At 40.3% G+C, this 20,112-nt stretch overlaps 1 protein-coding gene across 4 annotated transcripts in view; it reads right to left on the reverse strand.

The window, feature by feature from the left end:
* DCP1B (decapping mRNA 1B) overlaps positions 1-20,112 on the reverse strand; it is an 80,128-nt gene that overhangs the window by 39,873 nt on the left and 20,143 nt on the right. For 3 of the 4 annotated variants that reach the window (XM_019515541.1, XM_019515540.1, XM_019515539.1), the window contains exon 4: positions 3,011-3,077. The exons of the other annotated variant lie outside the window; for it this stretch is intronic. In XM_019515541.1, the coding sequence (XP_019371086.1) occupies positions 3,011-3,077 (67 nt within the window). The remainder of the gene's footprint in view (positions 1-3,010; positions 3,078-20,112) is intronic. 4 annotated transcript variants of the gene reach the window in all.

Consider the following 20,112-nt stretch of genomic DNA (forward strand, 5'->3'; position numbering starts at 1 on the left):
GCAGTTTCTAGGTTGGCAAGACAGGTATTATAAGTATTCTCCTCACACAGATGCAGTGGTACCTGAGAATCTGGTCACAGATTACAAATTTCTTGGCACATTTAGGATGATTCCTGGTTTTCTAAACAAAGGGTGATGGTCTGTGGAATGCTTTTTGTGTACTGTGGTTTGTAGGGTGCTACTCAAGGTGTGAATCATGGCATCTAGGAAGCTGATGTTAGTGCAGGAGTATTCCAAACAAAATTTGATAGACTAGTAGAACTTGTGGTGCAATCAGTAAGTGAGTCTAGGCATTTAGTCTGCATGATGAAAAGTTCATACAGATTCGATGGTGCAATTTTCCAAAAAAATTCTTCTTCAAGGTCACTCATAAATAGACTAACACATTTATGTGTATAGCTGTAAAAGCTGTGTGTGAGGATGAAGTGGATGATAGGTATAGTATGCTGTGGTTACAAATCTGAAGGTAGTTTATGTTCTTGCATGTATTTTCAGACAGGTAGCTGTACCTTCATTGTGTGGGATAGTAGGGTATATGCCACTGACATCCATGGTTTGCAAGTGTGGCTTTACTGGAGAGGTGGTTGACGTTCCAGATCTTCTTAAGAAAGTTTTTTGCATCCTGTAGAACACTCTCTCTCTGAGTGACAAGTGGCTTATATCACAGAGCTATTGTGCTACTAAAGATAATTTCTATGAATCCTGATGGTTCTTCAGTGAGTATGGTTCTTCAGTTTGGTATGATGCATCTGCCAGATATGCCTTGTTTGTGTATCTTCAGGAGCATGCCAAATGTTCCTGGGGTGGAAGAGTGGGGTATGAGTGAAACTGCTCAAAGAAACTATTGGATAATGTTTTTGAATTCAAGGGTTAACGCTGGTGTGGGGTCCTTCCCAAGTTCTATATAGTGGGTGGTATCAGAGTTGTCTGTTTGACTCAGTGATGTAGTCTTGGCAGCTGAGGATGACTATGGTTCCTCCTTTGGCTGTCTGCTTCCTCCACAGACTAGAAGAAAGGCACTTGTGTTCAAAAGCTTGCCTAACATCTCTCTCAACTATACAGTTGGCCAAATAAAAAGATACCACCAAAAAAGCACCCCCCAAAACCAACCAACCCCTCCCCTAAATACTTTGCTTCTCACATATTTCTTGGATTATTACAGCTACGGCACTCCAAATCTACTACAGGGAATTTATTGCTATTCAGTTCTGACTGGTGATGGAGGGTGGGGAAACGCACAAATCAGTCATTAGCTGCTAGTAAATGACCCATTTCCTGCCCCAGCTGTTTTATAATTACTGTTGAATGCTGAGAATTCTAACACACGGCCACTTCACTGAGCTACAGGGTGTTTTTTACCTATATGGAACGCTGCTATTATAAACCACTACACATAGTATACAATAGCACGAATCCTCCAAAAACTAGTCTTCATTGTAATAAATTACCAGTTTGAAAATACCCAATCACCACCAACTGCAGCATGAGCTAGTTAACAAAAATTAGCTGTCAAAAAAAACAGGTTTCCTAGGGATCGCTGCTTATTTCTGTAATGTCATCCCCTATCAATTATTTCTTGGGAGACAACTGATTCACTTTAATGCTTTACAACATACACAAAAAAATCCCCATCATTCTTATAGCTTTACAAACTCTTCTGTATTTCTCTTTGCTCTGGCACTGCAACATGAGAAGCTATGGGTATATCTGGAAAACAGGGCTATGTACAAAAATGTGTCAAATACCTAGCTATTTTCTCTCCAAATATTTTCCATTAGCACATTTTAGAAGAGAGAGAACTGAGACTCATAATTCTTATACTGTGAGCTGCTTTGCTGCTGTAGATTTCTGTGAGTCTAACTTCACCAGTCTCCCAAGGTTTTGCTAGCCCTGACAAACAGCTGGCTATACATCAGTCTTCTCCAGAATACTTAGCATAGGACATATGACTGGGCAAGAATTGCTGGGGTTACACAATTGCTGTATCCCAAATATCTCCAACTGCCATCACATCTATCTATGGATACAATTCAGAGCATAAATCCAACTTGTACTATGCCCATCAGGGTCCTGTGTCAACATTTTCAAATGTAAGATAAAAAAAATAGATTTACATATCTGATATAAAATAGCACTTCCCCCACACCAAAAAAAAAAAAAAAATTAAATTAAACCACAACACACAATGGAACAAAAGTGGTCTAAAAGCAGGCATAAAGACTATGGAAAAGAACCAGCCAATATATAAGCATCAGGAGGCAGAAAAGTGGAATGCACTCTGCCAACAGTAGATGCTTCAACAGAGCAGTGACAAATCTAGATGAGGGATATCTATAATGTTATTTGATTAAATGCTGCCAATAAATTATATAGTTTTATAGAACAGTTTTGATTTCTAATTAGAATTAAATATTAGAACTTATAACACACAATGATCATTATCTTATTAAACAAAAAAATCTTGAAGTCAGGATTAATTAAGACCTGCTTAAATTTCAGGAAAGAGACAAAGTGAATTTCACATATTTTGTTAAAAAGAGCAGGGGAAGGAGTTCACAGCTAGCATGGAAAGGGTATACAAAAATGCAGCGAACCTGCAGGCATCCTTTATGACTCCAACTTACTTCTATTTTATTTTACACTCCTTTAAGTTATTCATTTTACAAACATAAGTCCCCAAAATAGGGGAGAAAAATTATGTGTTCCGATACAAAGAGGTGTTCTCTCATTAAGACATCCTTCAAACCAACCTTCTAGATATTACAGGATAAATTAGATAACCCATTACTCTGATATAGTTCAAGAGTTAGATACTATATTGTGTAAAAGTTTGTATTCTATGTACCTATTTATTTCTAAATATTTATTTTGCAATAGAAGTGAGAAACTGAATCTTATTTCAACATTCAATACAAAGCTAGTGTAGAGAAGTACACTATAACTCTTGTGATATAATGTGCATGTATGTATAGAAAAAGCACAAAAATCTTGTTTACCCATTGTCACTTACTTTTTCATGAGCTCTGCAATTCTTTGGCATTCTTCCTTATCATAAAACCAAATCCCATAAATGGACACTGTAAATGCACATCAAACAAAACTATGAGCATCTACTCACACACAGTGCTTCTCCTGACAGTAATTCTAGCAGGAATGCACATTTAAAGGTGATCTGCAAAGGATTACTTTCTAAAACATTTGTTTCCTAACGAAACTACAGAAATGTTAACTTTAGTTTTCCTCTATTTTGTTGGACTGCATACTGGATGTCTCAGAAGATGCATACTGCTGCTCTACAAATGCACTGGGGAGACAGGAATGTAGAACCCTTTTCTTGACAATCTTAAGTTAAATGAGCATTAAGAAAAAGTAAAATTAGTTTCCTTCCCAAACTGCTTGACTTTCACTTGCTTTACTTTTGTCATTCCATTTTATTAGCTCTCCAGTTACCAGTGTGTTAGAGGTAGACAGAACATGAATTAGTAATTTAATAAAGAAGCAGAAAAAACACTTAAAAACAAAGCAACCTTTCAAAGCCCTTCTTCCAGTGTATATCAAAGTGTTAAAGAAGCACAAACCCTGTTTTCCCACTTTGCAGGTCACCTATAATGCTTGTTTGCCTCCCTCCACAGAAACAAGTATTTAGTAGATGGAATTAACTCCAGGACTAGAGAAATCTTTCAGCCTAGTCCAGAGATCTGACTTTTGTGAAAAAAGTGCCTGCAGCCTTTCCCAACAACATAATTTAAATGTATTCATAACAGAGTCCTTAAAACATCCAGACTTAAATCCTGCCTGCAGCACTAATGAAACCATGATTTCAGCAGTAGCTGTAATAGAGTTGTAGGTAATGCAGCTTCCTTGCTCAGTGTAAACAGGAAGTTTTTCCACTCAGAACCATTTTATATAATTGTATTACAGACTGGCTGTGGGGATAAATCTATAGTTCTGCTTGGCTGCCACATTCCCAGAGATAGGCTTCTGCCCACAGTGGTCAGGGTAACTGTGCATATTGTAACCTCATTACGATATGGTTACTGCTAGCATGACTTCAAGCACTGTAGGGACGGAGTCTTATGTGAAAAAGAGGTAAATGGATGCAGATGAGAGAATTTTAAAAACACTCGGATGGACTTGTTTTAAAAACTCAGCCAGGGATCCTGTAACTCATCCTGTATTGGTGACCTAATGCAATCACTCCTTTAATTCTAACTACTGTATCAATTTCTACAACTTCAGAGTGGAATGAACGTTTGGCATGCAAAGTTTAACCTAAAGGGGCTTTGTTAATATTTGAAATTTCTTTACAGCTGTAACACAGAAGTGCAATTAAAACCCCCTTCCCCATTTCCCCTTAAATCTTCAGTCATTTGCTGTCACTTGTGTAATTAAAAATGGTCCATTTTAAGTTACGTTTGCAGAGAAACTTTCATTGGGGTACTGTTTTCCAGTTAAACAGAAAAACATGCACACCTCACTCCCACAACCTGTTGTTAGGCAGAGAACAGCAAATTTAAAAAAAGTCTGGTGCATATTGTTATTAATTCCTAGAGCAATTTTTAGATTTCCATTTTTTAAGGAACTTGTCTAAACAAGTCATTTTACAAAATAGGTGTAGTGATGGTTCCAAAACCCATATATAAATATAACAGAATGAATTGTTGCCACGATCACTGAAAATAAATGTGGACTTTATACAGAAAGGGAAATTAAACAGAAAATGAAGTGTGTATTTAAAAACAACTGAGATTACAAACCCATATTAGTATATACTGGGAACGTTAAAATACCAGCCTTTAAAAATCTAAACATGAGCTGTTTGCAAGATCCCAAACTACTAGCACAATAACCATAAACTTTTTATTTTTACACAAAATAATCTGAAAAATGCATTTGTCCATTTGATATTATTTACACTTAAAATAATACAATATCTGATTCCCCTAATACAAAATGCTAGTTGTCAGATGAGATGAAGATCCAGTTTAGACTGAGCTACATTTGATGACAGCTTTCAAATACCTGAACGGTGATTATAGAGAGAACAGAAATAGGCTTTTCTCAGTGACTACAGGGGAAAGGATTAGGAGTAACAGCCACAAGCTGCAGCAGGGGAAATTTAGGCTGGAGATTAGGAGGAACTGAGTATGAGAATGGTCAGGCATTGGAATGGACTACCTAGAAAAGTTGTGGATTCTCCACACTTGGGAATTTTCAAAAGAAGGTTGGACAGACACTTGGCTGGGATGATCCTGCCTTGAGCAGGGAGCTGGATGAGATGAACCTTCCAGCCCTACTTTCCTATGATCCTACTTTTTAAAGTATTTTTGCCAAATAGTTTTAAGGATCTGCATGGGTGAATCTAGGATTTTGAAAAGGGGGAGGGGGTGCAGGTGGTATGATACATCATCACAGAACACTACACTTATTTTTGCCAATTAAAAAGAAACTAAAATGTTATTAATATACAGACAGTCCTTATGTTTTGAGTTATGATGTTTTGCAGCTTATGATCTAAGTGATCGCAGCTGTGCCGTATGTGGCGCCACAGACATGCCTGCAGCACCACATACTGTACATTCAGTTGTTCTCTGTGCTTCAAGAGAGCAGCGTGTGAGGGTGGGGGGGTGACCCCTGGATATCCAGGGGTTAAAAAATTCCAGGGGGGTGGGGAGAGTGGAGCAGCGCATATGGGGGCAGCGTGTGCCACTCAAAACCAGAGTCTGGCTGGCCAGAGCCACACTCCACTGCCAGCCAGGCTCTGCACAGCAGGATCGCTGCTACTGCAGCCCCAGGAGGTTCCCAGGACCCCAGGTAAGGCTGGGGGACTCCCCTAATCCACCTAGGGAAATTTGCCACATGCCAGAAGGCACACGGCACAGAAATTCCCATGGACAACTAGCGGTGGCACATGGTGTGCCACCGCTAGTTGTCTCTGGGAACCAAACATTCACACACATGCGGACACAGCCAGTGGAGCAGCAAGCTCCACAGTGGAGGAGATGGACAGCATAGCTCAGCTTCCTGCTGCCAATCCCTTGTGAGATCATACTATCGCAGGTCAGATCTGGCCTTTAGGCCACAGGTTGTCAACACCTGCCTTAGAGAGTGATTGGTTTGGAGAGGTATGAATTTTTGTAGGCAACCACCTCCTTTTTCAGCTGCTATGAAAAGAACTGGCAGAAAGAAAGGGTTTTATAGAGAAGGGAAAAGGGGGAGGAGACATTGCTAAGAGGTGGGTTGACAGGATCATATTAGATGAACGAGGCAGTTAACACCTTGTGGGACACTGAAGTTAATAGTAATGAAATAATCCATAGTCCCTATTGAGACCATGGTTAAACACAAGCCCATCTGTGGAAGATTTCTTGTTCTGCAAATCTGCATTCAAGTTGGGTTTTACAAATCTTTTGTTCAAGACAGCTACTCTGGAGTCAGTAGGGGAATGTCTAGGGTGGTTAAGTGCCACAGGCTTTTATGTGTCTGTAGAACTGATGTAAAATCCATGTCCATATATTCTTCTACATAGGGACTGTCCCATCTGACCCATGTAGACAGCAATCAAAAAATCCATGTCAAATGCACAAGACAGGTTAAATTCCAACCCAAGATTTAACTGCTTACATTCATATGAAATGCTGCCAATCTTTGGAAACCTCTTTTAGAATTTATATGGTGGCCATCTGGTTATAAATCCCAACCAAAGAATTTTACCAGAGACGCTCAAAACTCCCATCTAAGGTTGTTTAATGGCTTACTATACAGAAACTAAATTCTTTAGTGTTTAAGTTACAAGCTGAAAGTCAGTTAAAAAACTTCCTCCTCAGAAGTCTTATACAGTGGTTCGTATTTTCTGCCCACCCCAGCAGAGATGCAATGTTTCACAGAACATTTTGATAAGCAAAAGTTTGACCACTCGTATTTACCAGAAATTACAGATGACAATTTCTAGTCTCTCATGATTTTTGAGCAAAAAGCAAGCTCTAACCTTTAATGATGGAAAAATCTATTATACCACCTATGGCAAGTAGCTTTCGTGGTCAATTACTCTATTAAAAATACGTGTCTTATTTTTTTTTAAGTTTGATTCATCTAGCATCAACTTCCAGCTATATTTATACATTTGTCAGTACGACTGAAGCACACTTATCAAAGTTTCATTCTCACTGCAGGTACTTACACTGATCAAATCACTCCAACTTTCATTTGGCTAATCTACATGGCAAATCTCCAGGAATCCATGTAATGAGATATATTTGCCAATCCCTTCATCATTTTTACAGTGTTTCTCTGAAACCACTCTACTTTATCAACTTCTTTTCTGAACTGTGCACACCATGACTAGATTAAATATTCGAGCAGGAGATGCACCCATTTAAAAAACAGAAGCAATATAACCTTCTACTCCTGCTCCAAATTCTGTCAATACATTCAGGAACGTATCAGTCCTTCTAGGCATGGTGGTTTACTTATTCAGCTGCTTATTCACTATGATCCCATGTCTCTCTCAGTCTCCTACACTGCAAGTATGGCCTATACCCTTTGTTCCTGGATATCTAACTTTACATTGGGCTACATAAAAATCCATACTGTTTACTTGCACCAACTTAGTAGACACGAAATTATTTTGTACCTGCGACTTATTATTGTTACTGCCACATCTTTGTATCATCTGCAAACTTTATCAGTGATAATTTTGCATTTTCTTCCAGATCACTGGTTAGCATTAACTAGGACAGGGCCAAGAACCCCTGTAGAAACATGTTTAATGACAACTCCATGTTTACAAATACATCCTGGGATCTTGTTTTATCTGATAGTTAGCTGAGGGTATGATGGCTTCCTTCCTAGATCTTAGGAAGGGCACTTTGTGGCTGAAAGCTTGTCTAACATCTCTCCCAGCAATAGTTAGGCCCATAAAAAAATATCACCAATGCCACCCTTGCTTATAACATCTCTCAGTCAGCCTTTAATCTAATTTAAGGTATAATATTTTAATTAAAATATATAGAGTTGTATAGTGAAACAGACTGAATTTAGGACCTGTGCCTCATTTAATGCAGAAGTTAGGATGCAGGAAAGTGAATGAGGCAAAGGACAATAGGGAGAGAAGGAAGGGGCTCATGGTAAGAAATACTGTTCTGGATAATGATTTTATCCCCATCACTGCCATAGCAAATCATGCACAGTGTTAGCCAAGCTGCCTTGACTAAGGTTTGATGGATAGCATTTAATCATTTATTCTTCATTTTCTGGTTGCCTGATTTACGGAAGTGCTGGCTACTGACAGCTACAACTGAAGTCAATGGGAGATGTGCTTTCAACATGGGAAGTACTTTGGGGGGGGGGATAAAAAACCTATTCCCTAGTCATTTCAAATTGGACATCTAAAATTGGTGGATTTTTTTCCCCTAATCACTCTGTGCATAAGCTCTCAGTCTACAGAATGAGATACCACCCCTCTTTACATCTCAAAAGATTTATTATGAAAACAATAAATTGGGAGCCATGAAAATTAATGCTGCCACCTTTCTCCAACTGACAAATTTCTGGACCCACAGGATGGATGACATGGTTCCATGGACCAGATCCAGCTCACATCTGAGCTAGCGTTTTTTAAAAGAAAAAGAAAAACGTAAAACACTGACATAATAGGTGTTCTTTCTCCAGCCTTGCCTTGGAAACGGCCGGACCATTTTTGCAGAAACGTTTTGTTTTTATTTAAAAAATGTCCAGCTTGTGGAAGACATCCAGCATGAAAAATGTCAGCTCTAACTGTTCAAATATGCCCAAAATAGAAGCAACTGAAAGCTGGGGTAATAATGGGAAGTGTTGGCAGCCTTAGTCATAGGGAGTACTATCAGCCACACCCATATCACCATCTTATGATTATGCCCACATCCTAAGGTGACTTGAAAACGATTTTTAAAAATATAGCATGCACTCCCCTCTCCCCCAGTACATAAAACAACCTTTAAAAATTGCTGTTTTGCTTTACTTCTGACAGTAAATAACCATATCTATTCTAGTCTAATGTTTCTAGAAAAATCAACAGGCAATTAGAGAATGTGTTCATGATATTGTGAACACCAATGAACTGAAACCAAACTAATTTGAACATGGGAGTAACTGTTATTCAGACTGGTTAAAACTCTGTTTTTTACATTAAGAATAATTCAAAGATCTAAAAAGCTCTTGAAAGAAAAGGCCTCCAATTAAAATTACACAATTTGCTCCTTCACTGAAAGGCTGATAAAGATCCCTGGCTATTTATTTAAGTCATTTTTAGTATAAACAAGACAAAATGGTATTTCCATTATTTCAAAAGAAAAAAGAATACCCAAAATACAAAAAAAAAAAAATTCTTCACAGTCACTGTATACAAACACACAAAAATACTTGGGGTAACTGGGAAGACCTCTTAGGCTTAACAGGGCACCTTTAAAGACATAGAAGGAATTGCTCAAACAACTGCTCAAGAAACCTTCTCCTAAAGCAGATGGTTAGAGTGTGGGCAGTGTTTGGCAATGCTGTTAAAGTCAAGAGAAAGTTTCTTGGGTAGAGGCCTCACCACCATCTGTTTAATTGTGCTTGGAACCATGCCTTAGAATTGAAGCATTTAACAATTTTTGTTATTAAAATGGACCCAAAACCTTACCTTTGGTATTTTACCAGCCATGAAGGGCAGGAGTCCAACTTACAGATTGTCAAATATAGTTACAACACTACATTTAAGACTTCACATGCGAAGTAGGGAAACTCAAATACAGAAGGTGGTTTGTTTATAATAGTTTGCCCTTGGCATTGGCCCAGGTGCCAGGATTCAGTCAGCTTTTTCAGAAGAAAGAGAAAATTCTTGCAGAAAAGTCTCTCCTCTGTGGCAGAGTTATGCAAAATGCCCTAAATACTAGTGATGCACCAATATTTTCTCAGCCAATACCAATGGCTGATTCTTAACCAGCCACATTGGCCAATAGTGATCCAATAACTGATGCACAGAAATGCAGTTGGGCAGCTAGGAGAGCAGCATCCTGCCGGGAAGTCTGTCGGGGTGGAAGGGGTATAGAAGGGGCCAGATCAAGGCCCCCCACAGTGAGGGAGGGAGTGGGGCAGGGGCTGGGAGTGCTGCCCAGCCAGGGTGGTGAATGGGACCTGGGGCCAGGAGCAGGATGGAGCCATGGGCAGGTCATCCAGGGGATCAGCTCACTGAATAAGCTTTAGATCAAGTGCCCCCAGTACCATTTTTAAGTGCTGGGACACTTCTAACCAGAGTGGAACTGAACGTGGAGGTGGGCTACCTGCATTGGGCTTGGGGCTCTCTGCTCTGCTGCCTTTGCCCTGAGAGACCTGTGCTGGCTGCATGTCCCCTGGCCACCCGACAGCAGGGGACACAATTCACTGCCCCCACTGCTGTGAGGTAGGCAGGGGATGCGCAGCTGGTGCAGGGCTCCCAAGCAGAGCACAGAGCCCTGAACAGCAGGGGTTGGGGGGGGGGGGTGCTATAGCCACCCAAAATTTGCCTTAGCATAGCCACCCTCCCAGCACTGGCGCCTCCTACCTACCCCATGCAGCTGAGCCCGCCCTGCTCCCACCTGCTCTCAGCCCAGCCCAGCCCCTCCACTAGGAAGAGGCTGGTGCCACTCCTGGCCCTGAGCCCACAGTGGGCAGCTTGCATCCACGCCATGCACAAATCTGGGGCACATGCCCTCCCATGAGCGCACACAGCAGCAAGAAGCCGCCCCCTGTCCTCCCTCCCCACGCCCCATAAATGAGCCGCCCGTAGCTCTGTCTCACTCCCCACCTTGGCCCTGGGTCCCATTCACCACTCTGGCTGGGCAGTGTTCCAGGCCCAAACCCCAGCCCCTGATCCACTCCCTCCCTCATCATGGGGTCCTCAATCTTCCCCCACCCTCCACACCCCTTCCCTTCCCCATATTCCTTCCCCTCCAAAGACTTACCTCTGCAGGGCACTGCTCTCTATGCTGCCTGGCTGCATTCCTGGCCACATGTATGCGTGAAGCTGCGTGCATGCATGCGGCCTCTCGGGGCCCTGGCCAGAAGGCATATTATATTTATCAGTGACATTATTGGCTACACCAGCCAAAAACACCCAACAGCCAATAATGTTATTTTTTCTTTTATCAGTACCAATCCAATTTGTCACCAATATACCAGTGCACCTCTACTAAATACCTTTATGTTCATTCCGTAAGTAAGTTTTAGGTCTCATTGGTACATCTGTAAAGTTTTGTGCAAAGGCCATTTAATGAGTTAGTTATTTCCTCTAGAAGAGATATAAAGGCAAGTCAACCTTGCTAGACTTCTAAGGAACAGTTCTACTGATGGCCCAAAACATGGAGACAATGAGACAACTACCATTTCCAAAAGTTCTCTATGCTATGATCAATCTTAGTGTGCATGTTCTTGTACAGGCATTATATTTCCAGCTCCTGCCATTTCAACAGTAAACAATAACATGGAAGTAAGTGATTTGTAAGTCCTAGTCTTTCAGTGGCTGCGAATACCAAATTCTGGTAATTTCACAGTAACTGTAACTTAACAAATAGTAAAAGGCAGTCCCTAACCCAAAGAACTTACAATATAGCATCAAAATAGACATATGGTGGAAAAAAAGATTGGGATGCAGAGACTAGGATTAGGACAGAGACTGACTTGCTGAGGACTACATTAGAAAGTCTCTGGCAGATTTGGAAAAAGTCAGATCCCTGGAATCAACTGAAAGACAATCCTTCCTTTCAAAACTTTCCATTAGAAGTATGGTTCGATGGAAAAGCAACTCAATAAAAGATCTGAAACAATTATTTAATAGATTTCACATTAGGACTGGAAGGGACCTCAGGAGATCATCAAGTCCAGCCCCCTGCCCACACTCTCATTAGATCTTCCATACCAGCAGAGATCAGGTCAAGACTTCACCTCCAAATGGTGATCTGACTATAAAACTAGAAGCCTATCATCACATATATCTAGGCTGTAGAATACTAAGCAGGTAGCCATAACTGACCAGCACAGACTTTAGGAGGCAGGAACAAAGTCAGCCATTTTCATCCCCCTCCTGCATTTGTTCTACAGGCTTTATTCCCAGCTATGCTGACCTTTGTTTTTTAAACATTACCTCAACCATGAAATCTAAAGTGGCAAATTATCTCTTAAAGCAGCATTTCTCAACCCATGGGTTGCAAGAACATTTGAAAACGTCACAAGCGAGTCCCAGAAAAATGCAGGAAAGCATGGGTTTCCCCTTGCAGGCTGGCAGCATTCCAGCCTGCAAGGAGTTGCTTGGTGCAATTGGAGACAGTGGGAGCATATGCATCTGTACACACGCATGTACATGGCTGGCATACAGCCAGGCAGGGTCATGGAAGCAGCCCCATCAGCTGGACACAAGCAAGTATATACTGGTGCTAGGGGAAGGTGGCTGGGTGCCAGGGCTGCAGCAGGGCAAAGGGGTAGGCAGGAAATGCCTGCGGCTGCAGCAGGGGAAGGGGAAGGGGAAGGGGGCAGGAGCGGTCCTTTGAGGGCAGTAGGGAGTGGAATGGTCTGGCTGATAGCATCGGAGCCAGTGCCTGTACTTGCAGGGGCAGGGCGGCCAGGATATGCTGCCTGGCACAAGGCAGGAGCCTGAGAGCAAGGCAGGGGGTGCCACAGGCCTCCTCTCCTCCCCACTCCAGCCCATGCTGCAGCCGGACTCGCTCCATCGCTGTCCACATGAGCCAGAGCTGCTGTAGTCACCTTGCTCTGGCCTATGCGGGATGATGGAAGCTGGGGGCTCCCTCTAGCAGGGCTGGAGGGTGGGGCAGGCAGTTGCAGGTTGCGAGTGAGAGGCATCAGCATGGCCCGGGAGGGCAGGAGACTGTGGGTCAGGAGTGAGGGGCACTGGCAGGGGATAGTGGGCCAGGGCTGACCATCAATTTTTACAAAATAGGTCCTGGTACGCAAAAGTTTGAGAATCAGTCTTAAAGTATGGGTACAGTATTCAGTGGTAAGCAAAGTACACAGGATTAACATCTGCCAATAAAAACAGAATTTGGGAGATGTTAATCCTCAACAGGTCCCCAAAACTTATTATGTGGCCCTCCAGCTGAAATAATTTCCCACCCAATATAAGATGTAAATGCTTTTGCATTTGTGTTGCAGGACACATTCTTTCCTGTATTTCTCTTCCATGTTTTGAGAGACTGATACAAATGGAGAATTAGTATTAAAAAAAAAAAAATAGAAAACTTCTTCTGGAATGCTGGCCTTCTATGTCAGGCCTGAGGTTGGCTCACCCCTAGACAATCCTATCTTTCTCCAAACACAAGAGAGTCTTATCAGAGAAGTTAGTGGCGATATACAAAAACCAGAGATCATCATGAGTCAGTGAGGTGATGAGCTGACAGGCGGATGGAGCCCATTATCTTCACTTCTCAATCTAAGTTTTCCCATAAAACCACTGGGGGAGGAGAGGGCTTTAACCAAGCAATAGGCTCATAGAAGAAAAGGATTAGAAGTGAAAAGCTAGGAAAGAAAGGATAACATAAAAGATACCGGTCAGATTTCTAAGAGCTGGAAAACAGTTTCTGGGCAAAAAGACTATTAGTAATTTTGTTTAGAAAGTTTTACAACACTGACCATTTAATATTTCTGCAAGTTTGGTGGCTACTAAAGTTAAATAGTTCTAAAGGAAGAAGACACTGACAAGTAAGAACCTACTTTTGTTCTGAGTTAGGTAAAGTTCTGCAAAGCTACTTGGGAATTATAACATGTTTCAAGCCTTCAAGCAGCAAGCCACCTCTGCATATCAGCCACTACCTAGCCATGTGCCAGGTGAACTGGAGGTGAAGTATAAGGGCAAGCTGGTGCACGAGACTCGGCTCAACTGCTTCTATATTCCACCTGGAGGTAAGATCCTCTTGTACAGAGAAATAGCATGGGTAACTATTGCGCTGCATAATCCTTTACTATGTAAACAGAATAGTCTACTCTGTGTGTGAAAGGGCCTTACTAAACAGTTTGTTCCAATAACTGTTGGTAACATATTTTGAAACTGTGTCCACATATGTGCTGGGTTATGCAGTAGATTGTGCTCTGGTAATACTCAGGTCCACAGAGATAAAATAGCCAGGCAGCTTCTCTGGGTAATGAACTATCTTTTAAGCATCTAATTAATCCTATTCCAATTCCATCAAAAGAAAGGAAGAAATTTTAGTAAAACTACCTGAGACTCCAGAGTTTAAATGAAATTCCAGGCAAGATGTGTAGACATAAACTTCAGTAGGGTAAGTAAGGATAAAAGAGCTTTTTCATTTAAACAAAACCAAGAAATAAAGCCAGCATCTGAAGGTTCAAAATAATAAACACAAGCTAGATACAGACATTCAAAAAGCCAGGGGTGGAATTGATATAACTTGCATGGTTTTCTGTAAGCAGCATAGTTTATATAAGAAGAGAACAGAACACACATTTGCCCTTTGGTGGTGGTGGATATGGATGGGGTGCAAATCTTAGACCAGGGTCCAAGCATTTTTAAACCAGTCTGTGCGTGCCAAATTTCTGTTCCGTTATAGGTATAGACTGGTTTCTGAACACTTATACCAGTAAGTATAATGTCTGTGCCTGGCCCCAAAGAAGAAAGGGTTATTTGAAAAAAGGAGGTGGTAAGATCTATTTTTAAAGAACAATTAGTTACATTAAAAGGCATTTTTTTCCCAATCTCCATTTTCCAGACTTAGTATATACATAACTCATATTTTCACTGACCTGGGAACAACACAGCTTATCTACCATTTTATCCTATGCAAGGAGGTAAAGTATGGGAAGAGGAGAGGGGAAAGTCACATGAGAAGTTGCCCTCCTAAAGAAAAAAAAATCAAGGTTTTCCAACTTTAACTACTGAGTTTTCTGCATCGTATGTGTATCTTATCTTGAAAAGATGTGCGGAATTCCCAGTGTTGGCAGCACACTCAGCAGTAAAATGTCCTCCAGACCAACTAATATGCTGTATAGGTACCAAGATCCATAAATGGGAAACTAAGGCTGTGATAAGCAAAAATGCACTGAAATATTTCTCTTTCTATTCCATGCAGAATCCTGCTTCTCCATACATTATCCACATAAGTCTTTTACCTAAGCAGAGATATAATCCCACAAAAACAGGATCATTACCTGAAAAAAAATGCACAGCATTATCATCTTTAGCCCCTGTTTCTTCTCACGTGACAGTTTTGTTGACTTAAAAATCAGCATACATGATTCCATATGGCTGAAAACTCAGGTCTGTAGAGACTTTTATTGGTTACCACCTTCAAATCAGTTGAAAAGAATACTTATACCACTACAGCAAAGTATGGTTGCAGTTACCATTTCAAAATCAGTACCAAGAGAAACTCATTTTTGTGTATATAAAACTTTTTCAACTGAAATGGCAAATATTTTAGAAAGACTGCCACACTCAACCCCAACCTCTCCGAATTTAAATGGCCTGATCCAAGCATTGCACTGTACTGAATCATAGTAAGGGGGAAAACAATATGTTTATTTATTTTATACTTATAAAAAATAGAATTACAATAACTGACAAGGAAGAGAACATAATTTAAGGAGAACATTAAAAGTAAAAAAAAAGTTATTAGAAATTGGAACCCCCAGCCACTCATTAGCCTTTGTACATTTGGCATAGTTTCCTACCCATATGAATAAAAAGCAAAAATTCTAACTACTTTGATTGTTTATCAGAATAGGTCTAACCAATGTCCACTACTGAGGGAAAAAGGAGAATTATGACCAATTGGCAATGTAAGAGAAAACTATCTTATCACTCCATTTATTCATTACTATAGTTTTCCATAAACACACACATACAGCTTATTTCCTCTGCAGTAGACACTCCTGGGCTCTTCAGTCTTCACACTGTGCAATAAGGACTTGATCTTGCTGACTGGAGTCAGTCAGAATTTTGCTACACTTCAATGGGAGCAGGACTAGGCATTATATTCTATAAATGCAAGGCCACTACCTAGAAGACAGCAACAAAAAAGACCATGATCTGTGAAATCTGCCCGCAGGGAGGTATTGTGGTTTTAGAATAAAAAGCAAAATAAGGCCCCAGAGCTCCCCTGCTGATTAAATTTCTAGTATAATAGTTACAATAAGTAAAGTCCTTAATGTTTACAGTTACAGATCTTGAAAAAAAGAAATCAAGTTTAACAAAACCTGTTAATTGGGTAAATAGCTCTAAAAACAAAATATTTATAAATTATTTCCCTAACATATCTAACTTTATTCTTTCCTGGTCTTACTCAAGAAATTCCTGTCTTGTTTGTTACAACTATCAAATGGGCTAGGAGGCATGGAAAACAAGGGGGAAAGTTTTAGGATCATACAGGATTGTTAATTATTGTTTTTGAAAGACAAATTTAGAAACTGACTGAGGTACTGGGAAGAAGCTCACCTGAAAGTTAGGCAAGACAAAAAACAAAAAAAAAAGTTCTAGTTCTCCTAGGCCAGGTACAGACATTACATTTTATTGGTATAAGTGATTGGAAACCAGTCTATACCTGTAACAAAACAGAAGTTCAGCACGCGTAGACTGGCTTAAACATGGAAGAACCTGGTTTAAGGTTTGCTGCCCCCACCAAAGGGTGAATATGTGTTCTGTTCACTACTGATCGAAATTACGCTGCTTACAGAAAACTATGCAACTTAGATCAATGTCTGTGCTAACCCCAACAACTACAAAAATTTGAGACCCTTTCCCTGTGGGTGCTTCTGACAGAACACCGTGTTCTGAGGTGCTCTCTCTCCTAAGAAGCTTTTTTTAGATTGTCTTCACATCTGTATTAAAAGGATTTTAGATAGCCTAAAAGAATGGAAAGCTGAAGAGGTTTTAAGATGGAGAAAACTAATGGCATGAAAAGAAATGAGGAGAAAAACCCCTCCTGTTAATTGCACTCTTAATACTACTTTAAAGTCATTTAAGAGAAAAAGCAACTAAATTACATATTGTACATATTTGATAGTACCCAATGTATGACAAACTATAACATCATTAAGCTATACATACATACATACATACATACAGAGAGAGAGAGAGAGAGAGAGAGAACGCACGAGTGCGCAAAGTCTGGTTGTAGTTACCATTTCAAAATCAGTACCAAGAGAAACTCATTTTTGTGTATATAAAACTTTCTAAAAAAATTTGCCATTTCAGTTGAAAAAGACTGCCACACTCAACCCCAACCTCTCCAAATTTAAATGGCTTGATCCAAGCATTGCACTATACTGAATCATAGTAAGGGGGAAAACAATATGTTTATTATTTTATACTTATAAAAAAGTAGAATTACAATAACTGACAGGGAAGAGAACATAATTTAAGGAAAACATTAACAGTAAAAAAAAGTTATTAGAAATTGGAACCCCCAGCCACTCATTAGCCTTTTTACACCTGGCATAGTTTCCTACCCATGTGAATAAAAAGCAAAATTTTGTGTGTGTGTGTGTGTGTATATAAATAAATAAATAAAACCAGTAAAAACAGATTAGAAAATATGAGCAACATGACACAGCAAATGCTGAAAATTTAATCTAATAATGTCAAATCAAGAAATGGAAACCTTATTTTTTCATTAAACCATTTTCTTCCCATTCAAATAAAACAGACAAATGTCCATGATTGGTAATGTCAGCATTTAAAGTTTTCTCAGCTAAACTGTGAAGGTTTCACACTGATGAAAGGAACTGGCCTTTCTGGAATACATTCATACCTTCGTAGGGATTATTTTCTAGCAGACAGAATCCTAAATTCTCTTACGAATGGCTTGCGCTCTAAGAAAAGATCTAGACTGAAGAAAAACACAAAGATGCCCATTACATTTCCGTCATTTGGTATTTTCTTTTTGACAAGAATGTTCATTTCGGGCTCAGCTTCGGGAAATCACAAATTTTTGCATCTGGACATTGTCCAGTCTCAGGATATGCCATTGCAAACGTGCAACCCAACTTTAGCAAAATAGTGGATGGGAGTCCCTCTCAGTGAAGTGACCTGGTTTTCACTTAAAAGCAATTTTGTTGCATATAAGCAAAATAGTTATGTTTTAGGAGGAGTTTGAAATCTCTGTCAGGAAGCTGAAGAGATAGGTCAGAAATGTATTTAAAATCCAAACAAATTATCTTTTTAATTCTTGGAGTATGAAAAAAAAGCGAGAGAGAGAGAGTTACCTTAAGGGAACTGAAAAACCATAACATTTTTAAATGAGTGGTTTGCAGATTAGTGACAGATGGACTGTACTGAACAGAGTTAGAAATGTATTTAAATTAAAAAAAACCACTGCATCTTTAACGTAGTTGTATTATCACCCCCCCAACAGTTCCTACTGTTAAATGGACAATCCAAAAGAGCTTATTTTTAGTCCAAAAACATTAAGAAAACTGTAAAACTAAATGCAGGCACTTTTTCTTTAACATTATTTAATCATGAGAACACTCCAATGGTGGAAAACTTTGCTGATAAATAACACTTTCCATTTCAGAACTGATACTTTTAATAAAGGAATTCATCCATTCTTTTGTTAGGCTAAGAGAAGGTGGTCTAAAATATGTCCAACTTCTTTGTCATAACGGAAACAGAAAAAACTATTGTCTTTTATTGATCTACATGCAGAAGACAAAGCTCAAACTATACATGGAGTACTTTTAAAATGTCAAAATTTTGGTTTCTCTCAGATTATAAAGGTAAGGCATGGGGGGGAAGCTTGGGGGGTTGAGGGTAAAAAAGGGGAAATAAACAGTTTAAAACATGATTCTTCTCTCATATCCCTTAAGTATGTCCAAGAGTTAACAAAAACACAGAATCACTAGTATAGAAGTATATTATACTGAGAAAATGTGGATCTAACCCAACAGCAGTCTGGTAGGTGAAGGCACGTATTTTCATATATCTAACCACATATGGTGAACTAGGCCATCTGAAAGCCCACTGAAGTGAAACACTTGTTAGCCATCTAACATTCTTTTTACCATATTTCACGTGTATAAGTCAGGTTTGGAAGCCCAATCTTTAAGTCTTAAAAATCAAACTCAACTTATATCCCGTGACATATATATATAAAAATAGATAAATCGGGCACAGGGCTGGGCTCAGCTGGAACAGCCCCAACCCCTGCGAGTGGAGCTTCCTGGGCCACACTAGCACCGCTTGCAGGGGATGGAGCTGTACCAGCCAAGCACCAAGCCACTTGCAGGGGATGAGGCAGGTCCAGCTGAGCCCAGCCTGTCCCTGTCCCCTGCAAGCAGTTCCAGGCTCACAGGGGATGGGGCTGCACCAGCTAAGTGCCAAGCTCGGCTCTGACTTATACACCGTGCCTATGAAAAGCATTACCTTTCAAATCAGAAAGTGATTTCATAGATTTCATAGACATTAGGGCTGGAAGGGACCTCAGAAGATCAAGTCCAGCCCCCTGCCCCAGGGGCAGGAAGTCAGCTGGGGTCATAGGATCCCAGCAAGATAAGCATCCAATTTACTCTTGAAGGTGTTCAATGTAGGTGCTTGAGCCACCTCCGATGGCAGGCTGTTCCAGACCTTGGGGGCTCGGACAGTAAAGAAATTCTTCCTACGTCCAGCCTGGAATGGTCTTGCAGTAGTTTATGACCGTTTGACCTTGTCATCCCTTGGGGCTCTCTGGTGAGCAAACGTTCTCCCAGATACTGGTGGTCACCCCCGATAAACTAATAGGTGGCCATCAGATCACCCCTGAGCCTGTGTTTTTCCCCGCCCTCCCCTGTTTCTCTGGTCCTCAGTAGCTCACCAAAACTCATTAAGTGGCCCTCCAACCCAAATAAATATCCACCCCCGTCACAGACTAACTTGTTTAGAGAGGCATGAGTTTTCATAAGCCACAGCCTACTTTGTCAGATACTATGAATGGCTGTGGCCTACAAAAGCTCACCTCTCTCTCTAAACAAATTACCCTGCCTTCTACCTAACTAAAAACACCAATTAAGTTATCCATGCTAGAGTAACCATTCATCTAGGGATTCTTATAACAAAAAAACAGCTAAAGAATTTTGGCATGCTGAAAAAGAAGTGTGACGTCAAAAGACCTGATAAGA

Source organism: Gavialis gangeticus, unplaced genomic scaffold (assembly GCF_001723915.1).
Source record: "Gavialis gangeticus isolate Ggan-Ray unplaced genomic scaffold, GavGan_comp1, whole genome shotgun sequence".
In the NCBI taxonomy this organism is placed as follows: domain Eukaryota; kingdom Metazoa; phylum Chordata; order Crocodylia; family Gavialidae; genus Gavialis; species Gavialis gangeticus.